Raw genomic sequence first — 12,922 nt, forward strand, 5'->3', positions numbered from 1 at the left:
TACCATACAAATGAAAAATTTTACAATACAAATGAAGAATTATAGAATACAAATAAAAATTTTACAATGCAAATGGAAAATTATAGAATATAAATGGAAAATTATACAATACAAATGGAAAAAATCGAATATTAATTGCAACATTGGACATGCCATAGTAAATGTTCAGGGTCAATTAATATTTTATGATTCTTTTACATCTGAACATCCCGTAATTATCACCTACTTACAATATCGTTTACAGTTCCAATGGAATGCTTATTGTCAGAGCAGAGGTATGGTCTGCCGGGCGTTCCAGCAGTTTGATGCCAGTACTCCTGTGCCTCGATGTGAATATCCATGGCAACGAGGGTATGCGCTGTGTAATAAAGAAATATTTTAGAATCAGAAGTACACCCCCCCCCCTTTAAAAAAAAGCCCGTGTTTGTCCATCGCCTCCTTTCTGCGTGCACAACGAGGGTCGTTCAATAAGTAATGCAACATATACAGTGTGTACAATATTTAATGAAGTTCTGATTAAATTAAACCTTCCACTAGCTCCTTTATTCTGATGGACGTGACCTTCAGAATAAAGGAGCTAGTGGAATTTTCATTTTCATTAGACTGCTGTTGGAACTAAGGATTGCATCCAGTAATTACGGTTTCATGTTCTACTTTTTTCCTGCTCTACTTTTGTGGGCAATAAATACTTTAACAAGGCCGTAACTAGGCTCAAATTTTTAGTGGGGCAAGGATTCTAGTCGGCGCAGGACCGACGGGCCGACGCTAATTTCGAACACATTTCTGGGTGCAACCAGAGTCCCAAGCGGGTCGAGGTTAGTGCCCTGATGGGTATTCTCGGGGGGGGGGGGGTCTCAAAACCTGGGTTTTAGTACATTAAAGACAATCTTTGAAATTTTTCACGTTTTGTATTATTTTTTACATGCTTTCTAAACTATATAATGAAGCACCTGGTGAGAAGATCGATTTTCAGAAATTGAAAGTAAAGTTGAAAGTATTATAATGAGTTTAGTACAAAGACGCAAATAATTTCAGATCAAACTAAAGCCATTTTAAATTTTCAGAAAACTCTAAAAATTTTAGTACTTGCCTCAGTGGTAGTTACGGCCTTGTTTAATAAACCATGCTGGACGGGCGGGGGTATTCTTCATTATATATAAGGCTGCAAGTTTTCCTTTTTAATTCTATTATTTCCTTTTATAGTTGAGGATGGTGAAGAATTTCAACAATCCGACAGATCAGAACAGAAAATGGTGGCTGAAGAATTGTACTTACATCAATAAAAAATAAATCACAAGTTGGCTTGACTATTCTCCGGCTTGAATTTTCTACTATGTAAAAAATGCTAGGGAGATATAACTGAAATTAATTGCACACCATTTTTTTTTTTGCATGAGGGGTAATCAGAAAGCAATAGTATGGTTATTTGGTGAATGTTTTTGGTATATATATACAATACAAGAATATATTAGGTAAGGTCAGAGGAAGTGACTTTATAAAGAAGTTAAAGGCACCTGACCTTATTATTTCTCATAACAATCCAAAGAATCAGATACTCTAGATTCCTTATCTTACATGAGTACTGAATTTTGCAAAATGACTATGAAAGATGATATGATATGATTTGCAAAATGATAGATGTCAAATCATGAGCACATGAACCCACAATAGGATGTTTGATCCCAATATTTACATTTCCAAATATTTTTTCCTTAAGATTCTTTGCAAATTAGAAAAAGTTCACGTTCTCATGAACTACTGTGGGATGAGTAAGAATATTTCCATTGTGACATAACTGAAGTCAAAAAAGATCATTGAATAACAAAAATATGTGGCAAGTCATCAGAAAAATAATGTAAATATAAGATAAGCGCTAACACTTCATGAAATATGCCGGCATGAAGTGTCGTAGTTCATGTCCTCATGAGTTCTTCAAAATTAAATTAATCTTTTAAGTTTTTACATGCTTTGCAGCAAAATAAAGATAAGTAATTTTATTTTGCAAGTGTTTCTTCCATCAATATTATACAAAATAAATTACTTGGGTATAATTAGGAATCTACAGTAAAATTCAAAAAGATGCCCATGAGTCATATCGCTCACTGAGCACTTTGGCTAGAAAAAAGCAGAAATGTTTAGTTTTAAAAAGTTTAATTATATGTGGTCCCTCCCTATCCCTGGAGATGAAAATTTAAATACACTTGAATCTTCACTATCACATGAATGCTTACAAATTAATATGATTGTGAGTTTTCTGTTCTTGAGAAGATTTTTTCCTTCATATTCCTATGTAAAAGTTTGATTTTCTTTTGTGGCCCACTTTATACCAGGGGGTCATGATTTGAACAAACTTGAATCTACACTACTTGAGGATGCTTCTGTATCAGTAATCATAGCTTTGCTGTTCTTAAGAAAAAGATTTTTCCTACACAGATATATTCCAATGTAAAATTTGATGACCCATTGTGACTCCACCCTACCCCAGGGGTCATGATTTGAACAAACTTGAAATTGCACTACCTGTGGATGCTTCTGTGTCAATATGAATAATCATGACTTTGCTGTTCTTTAGAAGATTTTTAATTTTCATTAAAGATGCAAATAAATCTTATAGTGGTCAGCTATTTACTTGTTTATACTTAAGTATTATAGTTCATGCATTTGCCCCCCCCTCCCCCCCCCCCCCAAAAAAAAATCCATGGATAGTAGGACTGTGATAGAATCAGAATATGATTCCCCAATCCTCAAAGCTAAAATGAAATGTAGGAAATTGAAATCATTAGAAATAATTATTTATCATTTTATGTGTTTAATCCATTAATCTTCCATAATTAATTTCAGTCTGTCTTTACTGCAATTGTCAGTCTACAACCATCCATTTTGATATACTGATCCTGATTTATTTTCATAATATTTAAATTTCAGTTTGTGTAGTAACCAAGTGTACATCATACAGTTTCAAAGCACAGTTTCATAAGTGCATAAATGAAATATTTTTTAAAGGTTTGTCCCATCTTTTTTGCCAAAATTTTTTCTAGTCATATTCTTAGGTCTTCATTATATATGTTAAATCATTATTAGGAATATGTTTAAATATGGTCATTTCTAATTTTTGTCCTTATTTGGTGAATTTTGTTTGGCATACTAATAAATGCTCATTTACAACAACTGAAAGGTTCATGTTATATTTGGCAAGAGTAGAGTACAGAGTAGAGAACAGAGCAGAGTAGACTCATGGATTGAGAGTATTGATTACTTTCAGAAAAGTCCAGAACGATGGTATAAATGCTAATTATCAAAACAATTCAGAACATGAACCTCCAGAGTGTTTTTGCAAAATAGGTCAAAGGTCAAGTAATCAGTAAAGCTGGTAATTTTCACTCTATGACAAACTGTACACATGCTACTAAACATAAATTAGCTCTAAAATGTCAAAAGAATGCTGTATATCAGCACCATGAAGTATAAAGGTCAAGTTCAAGGGCCATGACATTGGTAACCATGGTAATTTAAGACATAAGTTGTGACAGACAGACACCAGCTAAAGTGATCCCTAAATGTTGCTCTGCTCTACAGTGACACAAAAATGACTTAACATGGTGTCTTTCCAGCTGCAATGATGCAGGTCACCCTGAGGTCACTAAATCAAGCTCAGTCATTGATTAGCAACAGCTGATACTTGAATACCTCCACTGCATACTCTGCACTTACACTGAACATCAATAATGAAATATCAAACAAATTTGAAAATAATGTCATCATCAGTTCATCACATTCATTTGTATATTGACAAATACATGCAAGAAAAATCAAAAACTTTCACATTTTACTTGTACAGTAAAATAATCCTTAACTGATGTATCAAATTATTTCAATGTAAAAATAAAACCACTTGTAAATTTTACATTTTCTGGAGGTATTTAAAAGGTAGGGATATAATTTGAAAATTATAATATAGACTTAGGATTTTATGTTACAATAATAAGATGCAAATTTAATTCACTGTTCAGATTTTTGTTCATAGTAGTTGTTAGCACTGAACCAAACTAATGTGTATGAAACACATTGCACAAATGATTTCCATCATTATTTCACATTTTATACAGTAACTTAGATCTACTGAACATCCTCAAATATAGTAAACAAATGATGTTAATAATGGTTAATGTTTTTATGTAGAGTCCTATAGGTGGACTACGACCGCGCAGCAGCTTTAACCTGCTGTTGTTGTAACTGCTGTTGGAGTTTACTTAATGCTTCCCTCTGGCTCTCTTGTTTCTTTTCTAGATCTTTGATTGCACCATCATGTCTTTTACTAAAAAAAATAATTAAGCACATTATTGAAACAGAAGTCTCTAACGAAACTGTAGTTCTACTGGTTTGTACTTATAACAAAGGAAGAGATTAGAAGCACTTGGACTTGAAACTTCGCAACAGCAAGAAATAGAATAATAATTCTTGGTTTCTTTTATGTTAAGATTTATTGCAGTCAGATTAAAATTGTAGGAAAAGTACCCTTTAAAAAAAATTTGACAGAAATTTCTATTTTTACTTACCATGGCAACATCATTCATCAAAATTAAAAACCAATTAAAACAACTATGCATCTTAGTGGTCTAATAGCATGCCAAGTTATATTAAAATCAGACTTGTAACTGTAGTAGTAGTGTCTTGAAAGTATTTCACAGAAATTTCTATTTTTAGAAACCATGGCAACACCATTCATCAAAATCAAAAACTGATAAATAGAATAATGTATCTTAGTGTAGTTTATTTGTGTGCCAAGTTATACTGAATTCAGACCAAAACTGTAAAAGGAGTAGCTTTTTGAAACTGTTTACAGATGGACAAACATATACGGACGACGGACACCTTACTATTGCATAAGCTCTTCTGATTTCTGACCAGTAGAGCTAAAATCTAGTGTACTAGAAAACAAGTGAGCCTAATATTTGGTAGCAATGCCATTTCAATCTCTAACATAAGTTTTTCATACCAAAGACTTCATTATTTATATACAGTTGAATTTCAATATCTCGAACACCAATATCTCAGATACCATGGATATATTGAAGTATTTTGTAAGTCCCAACCACTTACTGTAAACCAACTTTTATTCGCATGCAAGAAATATCTGGGAGTTTTGCGACCTTCATTCATTTTGCTTTGTATTTGTAGAGAATGATTCCTCAATTGCAAAAATTAATCGTCGCGTATTGATTTTTTACACCGACGAGTCCGAAATAAAAGATGACACGAAGTAATAGTTGGTTTACAGTGTCAATTAGTATTTTACCCTCAATACCTCAAAACCTCAGATATCTCAAAAGTTTTTTTTTCTTGGTCACTTCAAGTTCAAGATAACGAGGATTATCTGTACATGTATTTACAATGTTCAACAAACACCTTGATTGTTGATTGTTGATGACATATTACAGAAATACACATTTTAAATGTTCTTGACATACATTTCTCCATTGATGTAGTCTATTCTTTTCTGGACATTCTGCTTGGCCTCTGTCAAATCTTGCTTGACCAAGACTGGCCCAATCATTTTAAATACATTGGCACCGTCCTCTACACGATCTAGCTCCTGAAAAATATCATTGTTTACAAACATAACATACTATAACATTTAAATTAATATGTGTACAGGTTTGTGAAAATAATGAAGACTTTATCTGGCTTGAATCCACTACTAGTAACTGATTTAATAAGCTGCCTGTTTACATCTATACTTTTCATACCATTACCTTTCAATGTCAATAAACAAGACAAACTATAAGTCTGTGATAAAACTTTAGCTCTAGCTCTATTGATCTGAACTTATAATAACAGAGGAAAACATGCACCTGGACCTGAAATACTTCCTTTGATTTAATATTCAAAGGATTGCGTTGTCTTAACTTTTACCACATATCATTGAAATCAAACTGGAGGAGTAGCCATTTTAAAAGATTTTAGGTTTTTATTCTATTTTTCATTGCCTTGGGTACATCATTCATCTAAATTTTATTTCAGTAAATAAAAAATTGAATCTCTTGCAGTTGGTCTAGATTACTAACCCTGGGCTTAAACACTCTTTTTTAGTTTTCTATTTATAGAATTATGTATCCTGATATTTCTTAAACTAAGACATACAAAGTTCTACTGAAATCAAACCAAAACTGTAAGAAGGTTAATATTTTCTACAAAATGTGTTTGTGAAACACTGATGCCATCGTACGGCAGCTCATGGTGAAGGTTAAAAATTCTAAAATGCAAATCAAACAACAACGTCAGGAGATAAAAAATGTTGGTACCCAAAGAAAGGTCTTGTTACAATGAATAAACTTGTGAAATATGAAAGCCCATGCACCAACAGTTCAAAATTTATCTCCAAGTTTAAAATCTTCTGAAAGTAGGTCAAACTCTAGGGTCAAGGAAAAAAGTCAAAACTGTTGGTATCCAAGAGAAGGTCTTGTCACAAGAAATACACTGATGAAATATAAAAGCTCTAGCACTAACTGTTCAAAAGTTATGGCTAAGGTTAAAGTTTTTCAAAAGTAGATCATACTCCATGGTCAAGGTCAAAAGGTCAAAAATATTGGTATGAAAAGAAAGTCTTATCACAAAGAATATATAACTTAAATATGAAGCCCTAGCACCAATCATTCAAAAGCTATGGCCAAGGGTTTCATATAATATAGATATTATAGGTCAAAGTCCAAGGTCAAAAGATAAAAAACGTTGACACCTCATGAAGGTCTGGAATCTATACTACTATATTAAAATAATAGACTCGAATTTTTGGCCTTTAATACAGATAAATCGGAAGAGTACTGTCTTTTGTTTTATATATTTTAAACATAATTGGTACTTGAAGATTACCAATTTGTTTTTATTTTTTCTCAATTAGCCTTCGCTAATTAATAATCAACGAAAATTCCACAAAAAAATCCAATCTTGTGCGCGCGCATTACATTCACGCTAAATCACGGTGTTCAAATCAGAGAAGACAAAAGAAGTACTAAGTAGATATATATTTGTTATTTTATAATTTCTCTAATAAGAAATAAGAAATCATAAATATATATGAACAGAATATATAGCAAATTTCCAATGAAAATTTACACGTATTTGTATTATCTTTCTGAGTTTATCCATACAAATGTGATATTGTGGCCACGTGGGTAATCATTTGCCATCTCGGAGACACATTTATTATATGTTATTTATGTCTCTGGCCATCTCAACGGGGGCAAAAAGCTCATGATCGTAGGAGCAATATTATTATAACTACCCGATTTTATTTTATCCTTCCTTTCTTTTATGCTCTTTTGAGGGGAAGGGGGGGGGGTGTTACAACTCCAGCTTGAATCACATCTTAGTGAAGTAGGCATTCTTTTTCCGCATAAAATTACAATAACATTATTTTCATTTCTTAACTTTGAAATAAATCGAAGTAATTAAATAACGTCAATATAACCGATATTTTCAATTTAAAATGTGTCTAAATGATTGCAACTTGAATTTGTTCGCCATGTTTACTATTACATGTACCTTCACTGCTGAAATTTATAACGCGGTAAATATGAAACATAAACTAAGGGCAAAGAAATATTTGATTCCATGCAAAAAATTCACATTATATTTCTTAGAAGTGTAGTGAAATCAATAGTGCTAGCATTATTGTAGGTTTATAGCTTTGTTATGTAATACATGTAATGACCTCTGACCCTGGTCTGTCAACAATACGGTGAACACCCCCTGCAAAGCTTGCGCCGTGCATTTCCCACGTGAACCATCAAAGAAAGCATTTTATTGTTTATATTTAAATTCACCTCTAAAAATTTCTTTAACTTTCAAAAAAGTGGGTGAAATATGTAAATTATTGTTATTGATCTTCAGTACGTTATATAGAAGGGACAGCCTGTTCTTCTAAATATGTAAAGGTTGTCATGGTAACTACGCTTGATAGGTAGTCTGAAGTCAGCCCTTGCGGTCCGTACAGTCTTCATTCTTCATTCTATCAATGAAGCTATTCTTATCGATCGTTTGTAAAATATAATCCATGCATAGTAAATCTCAAAACTATGAGGTGGGACAAAATTAAGATCATAAAAAAATATTTATTCATTGATGAAATGAATTATATTTAATCGTAGCAAACAAACTAACGCTTTATTAAATCGCCACAAGAAAAAATACACCAGCGTAAAAACAAGTTGTCTTCTTCAGCAGTCATGACAGTTCTCAAGTGAGTAATGACTTTTGATTGAAAACGTTTAATACTGCAGTAGATTACCTTTTGTTATCACTAAACAGATATATAAATGTTTATGAGGTATGTATTTTATTTTTGCTGCATTATTTACGTATGAAGTAAGAAAAATTCCCATATTCAGTTCAAGATCCCGCACCCAAATTCTCATTGGCTGTCCCAAAATAAAATCGGTCAAGGTCAGTAAACTCAGACTTTACTAAATATTTTGGAAAAAATTATGTTCTGAATAATTACATCAGAAACATTTATTTTAAAATGTTTATGATTACATTGTATGATTTCATTTAAAAAATGGAAATGATATTGTATGATCCAAAAAGAGTTGTACCCCCCCCCCCCCCCCCCCCAGGAAAAGGCTTCATTATTGCAGCAAGAAGTACTTTCAAGTTCCTACTTTCCTACTTAGCTTGGTTTATCTAATAATAATGATAATTTATGTTTCCCATATATTTTATACTGTACTAATTCAAGGATATCACATTAATTTTTATCAAAACAGACAATTATGAGAGCATTTTCTTATATCATATATAAAGTACATTTGATATTCTTAATTTTTATTAATTTACTTATTTAATTAAACTTGATTTTCTAACTACCTGATGATGCTTCCATATCAATGTAACAAACGGCTTTGTTGTTCTTGAGCAAAAGATTTTTTCCTATATATTCATTTGGAAATTTGATCTCCCATTGTGGCCCCACCCTACCCCGGGAGTCCTCATTTAAACAAATTTGAATCTACACTACCTGGGTTTTGGAGAAATATATTGGTGAAAAATTATGCAGGTCTCTTTTATCAACATGTTACATAGGAAATGCATTGAGAATTGTAAAAATACTGATTTGACAAAATCTAAACAAGAAGGTAGGCTTGGTAGGTTAAATGATCCAGAATATAGTCTATTTAGTACGTTTAAACTTACTCAAGAGTTCTTGAAAAATTCTATATGATAACCAGGAACCTTGCCAATGTCCTTATAAAGCAGAACTCCATTACATGATCATTCAGTGAAACTATGTTGTGTATTCCAAAATCTTGTCTAATTTGATGTAAACTTTAAGTAAAATCAGTTGTTAAAAATGTTTTCTAATCCAGACTGTTGTCTTATCTGGCCAATTCCTATGGACCCAGTGGTATCTGGATTAGACAATTTTTACTGTAAAGCCCTATCCTAACACCAGATACCCTGATCTGGGGTTTATGAATGTCTCAATTTTGAAGGAAACACTCTTTCTCATAATAACCATGCATCTTAAGTTTCTATGCTAAATACTCAAAAGCAAAGAGGAAATTTCAAAGAATTCATGCATTTTCACTAAATAATCATTAGAGCCCCTCCTTAACACCAGAATCCTTGACCCAGGAGCCATGCATTTCACAATATAGAAGAGCTAGGAACTCTTGCTCATCATAACCAGTTAGTTTGTATTCTATTTAAAATTTAAAAAAAAACATGTACAGGAGCAGAAAAGTAGACTTTCAAAGAATGAACTTTCACAACAAGACCAATAAAGCTCCACCCAAACACCAGAATCCCTGACCCACTCAGCTATGTTAAGGACGGTAATGGAAAATGTGACAGTAATACTTTTTCAATATGTTTTACATTTAATAATCACTGTAAAATAGTAACTATAAAGTAGTAGGAAAGGTAATATAGTTGTCTATAATAAATAGGTTTGTGTTGTAGTTAGTATTTACATGACATGTATCAGCTGTTGTCATGTGACTGGTATAAAAATAGAATTATTAGGCTGAATGTAGAAAATGGCACTAGTGCAAGGGCATCCCGTTTGTTTTTGGCCATAAACTTGATACACATTAAAAGAGGTTTACATCCCTTATCTGAAAAGTGCTGGGAGCTAGTTTGTATTGTTTGGGAAGTAATCGTAGTTTTGCTGACAATGCCTGTAATGGCAAAAATTTTCCACTTCGCCTCTACATTGCAATGAGTTTAAAAATATTCTTCAGAGCAGAATCAACTCCCAGCACTTTTTAGAAAATACATGATATAAGCAATTAATTTTCGTATATCAGCATTAACAGTCAAGTGTATGCCCTTGCACTTTTTAAAAGGTTTATCAGGAATATTATTATCATATTAGTGATTTTCTTTACATTCTCTGATGCTGTGCAGCTTTATAAAGTCTTGATAAATTAATTTTATACACAATTGTTTTTAAGAAATGCTTTGTTTTCAGTTTTAATTATTAGATTTAAAGATTGGCAATGATTTTGTAATTAATTAAGCATTTTTATGATTATTAAACCAAAACTGTGTCAAGTGAAGACAAATGATGTCATATATGACACAAGATTTGTTTCTAAAAACTCAGCAGGTTTGTTATTAAATGGTGAGAGTTTTGCATTCCTAATAGATAAAACAAATGCATGCAATCTTTTATTTACATATTATCATGCTGTATAATTTATTTTTCTTACTTGTTAAATTTTTAATGATGTCACAATGATACTTGCAACACAGTGTCTAACAAATGTGAACTCAGGTATTCCTTAATGTAGCTGAGCAGTGGCTATGAATTTCACAATTTTAAGCAGCCTTGCTCATCATACCTATCTGCTTAATTAGTTTGTCTGGTAGATATATAGGGAAATAGAAGACTTTTGAAGATTTTTTTTTTATTAATTTCAATATAATGATCTATAGAGCCTCTACTTAACACCAGAACCCCTGACCCTGGGGATAAAAAATTTCATAATTTTTCCAAGGGGCTCAATGCTTTATTATAATCATTCCAATAGTTTCAATGCCTGATGTCCAGGAGTAAAGAAGAAGATTTTGAAATATTGGATTAATTTTGGGTTTTGTTAGCCCTATCCTCAGGCCCAAAGGGGGAGAGGATGGGAGAGGGACCATGAAATTCACAATTTTTGTTCCCCTTCACCCATAGATGCCAAAATTGGTTGAAATTCAAATTGGTACAGTGGTTCCAGAGAAGAAGCAGAAAATTTTCAAATGTTAACACAAGACAGACAACAGATGACACACATCACATGGATAAAATCAGATAACAATAGGTTACCTGACTTAGGTGATCTAAAAATTGTTTACAGAAAGATGTTGATACCTTATATTGCCTTAGCTCAACTTGTCTCAGACCCGTAGAGCTAAAGGACTACCGGGATTATTCGGTATTAATGACCAATATTTGCCCCCCATATCAAATTTTAATGGAGAAATATATAATTATGTTCTAAAACAGGGGGGTATCTGCAGACTTCAGGGCATTGAATATTTTCATCAGCCATGGCATTATGTGTTAGAATTATATGACATCAGGAAAATAACGTTAATTCAAATTTCCATGATTTATCAAAATGGTTAACTGAAAAAAAAATGAAAACTTAAAATCTATACTAAGAGATAAAATATGTATTTTTACACTTTTTTTTTTTGAATGAACAGCATATAACATAAGGTCTATAACTTATTACTCACCATTGTGAATATTTTTTGTCTTGTCTACTTATCATATATTTACAGATAGGCCTGACAGAACTCTGCTGTTTCCACTGCATGTGTTTCTGTGTTTGTTTGTACATGTGCAATTTAACTGATTTTTCTTGATACAGGGTTAAATTCTCAAAAGAAATGTATTCTTTTTTAATATTATAAAGCATGTCAAAACCTCATTTCAAGTAATATTTATCTTACCTCTTTAACCAAAGAATTTTCATTCATTTGGGCATCTAATTGTTGTCTTACATTGACATGTTTTTGATAATCTGAAAAACAAAACACCAACAATAAAATTTAAGTAAGATTTTCTGCGCACTTTGTGGATGTATTTTGTCACTTTCCAGCATTTGTCAATCAATTACCCTTCATTCCTAATTCTAGACATATTCTCTACAGACCACTAAACTCGCTTGTTGTGAATTTTATGCCATCCAACAACAAATTCACAACAAGCTAGTGGTCTGCAGAGATGACTAGAAAGGGAGAGGTGGATAAAATATACAGGTTGGTTATAGAATATATGTCTTGAATTAGGGAATGAAAGGTCGCTGATTGCCAAATGCTGGAAAGTGGCAAAATATGTCTCCAAAGTGCGCAGAAAATCTTGCGCCATAAATTGCACAATATATGCATTATGGGATCTGTAGCGTACTAGCGTTATGGTCAAAGACTAAAATATAAAACCATAACGCTACACTTCTGCAGATACCCAAATCAAAGATAGTTCTGACATTACAGCTAAAATTTTCACAAAGTCTGTTTTAAATTTGTGTAAGAAAATAAGTTACCACATGCTTTTTTCAGAATTATAGAGTTCTGCGACTTAAATTTAACCACTAAAATACAGTGTGTGTTATATATTCCTTGCCGAGGAAATGCGGACGAAAACTCGTGGTTTACCACCTAGTTACAGAATGAACTTTTACTTCTTTAAATACCATAAACATTAGCTTTTCAAAACTGTTTACAGGAACTCATACCTTATGAAGAATATTTAAAATGAGAGTTGATTTTAAATACTTTTTCAGTATACCTTTTTGAACAGCTTGAAATTTTTCAACTTCAGTTTGGAGTCTTTTCTGTATTTCAGCCATTTTGACGGTAAGCAAAATGCTTTTGAAAGGCCAACAATGATTAGCTCCTCTGTTCAAAAGAACCAATCAGAATTCTT

General features: G+C 32.3%; 1 protein-coding gene across 1 annotated transcript; it reads right to left on the reverse strand.

Moving 5' to 3' along the window:
* Positions 1–3,750: 3,750 nt before the first annotated feature.
* On the reverse strand, positions 3,751–12,901 carry LOC133173768 (prefoldin subunit 6-like). The gene is made up of 4 exons (XM_061308796.1): positions 12,785–12,901; positions 11,947–12,017; positions 5,469–5,593; positions 3,751–4,315 (listed from the first exon to the last, which is right to left on the reverse strand). The coding sequence occupies exons 1-4, from the start codon at positions 12,843–12,845 to the stop codon at positions 4,195–4,197; spliced, it is 378 nt and encodes a 125-aa protein (XP_061164780.1). The 5' UTR covers positions 12,846–12,901; the 3' UTR covers positions 3,751–4,194.
* Between the last annotated feature and the right edge of the window lie 21 nt (positions 12,902–12,922).

The sequence above is a fragment of the Saccostrea echinata genome, unplaced genomic scaffold (assembly GCF_033153115.1).
Source record: "Saccostrea echinata isolate AGI-Se365-2 ecotype Australia unplaced genomic scaffold, CSIRO_AGI_Sech_v1 ptg000056l, whole genome shotgun sequence".
Lineage (NCBI taxonomy): Eukaryota > Metazoa > Mollusca > Bivalvia > Ostreida > Ostreidae > Saccostrea > Saccostrea echinata.

What these genes read in the sequence shown, in the direction of transcription:
- LOC133173768 (XM_061308796.1), bottom strand. Translation starts at nt 12,845, where the DNA reads ATGGCTGAAATACAGAAAAGACTCCAAACTGAAGTTGAAAAATTTCAA. An exon ending in ATTTCAAGCTGTTCAAAAAG is followed by an intron (nt 12,018 to 12,784) that starts GTATACTGAAAA and finishes TTTGTTTTTCAG; the next exon opens with ATTATCAAAAACATGTCAAT. An exon ending in AAAATTCTTTGGTTAAAGAG is followed by an intron (nt 5,594 to 11,946) that starts GTAAGATAAATA and finishes GATATTTTTCAG; the next exon opens with GAGCTAGATCGTGTAGAGGA.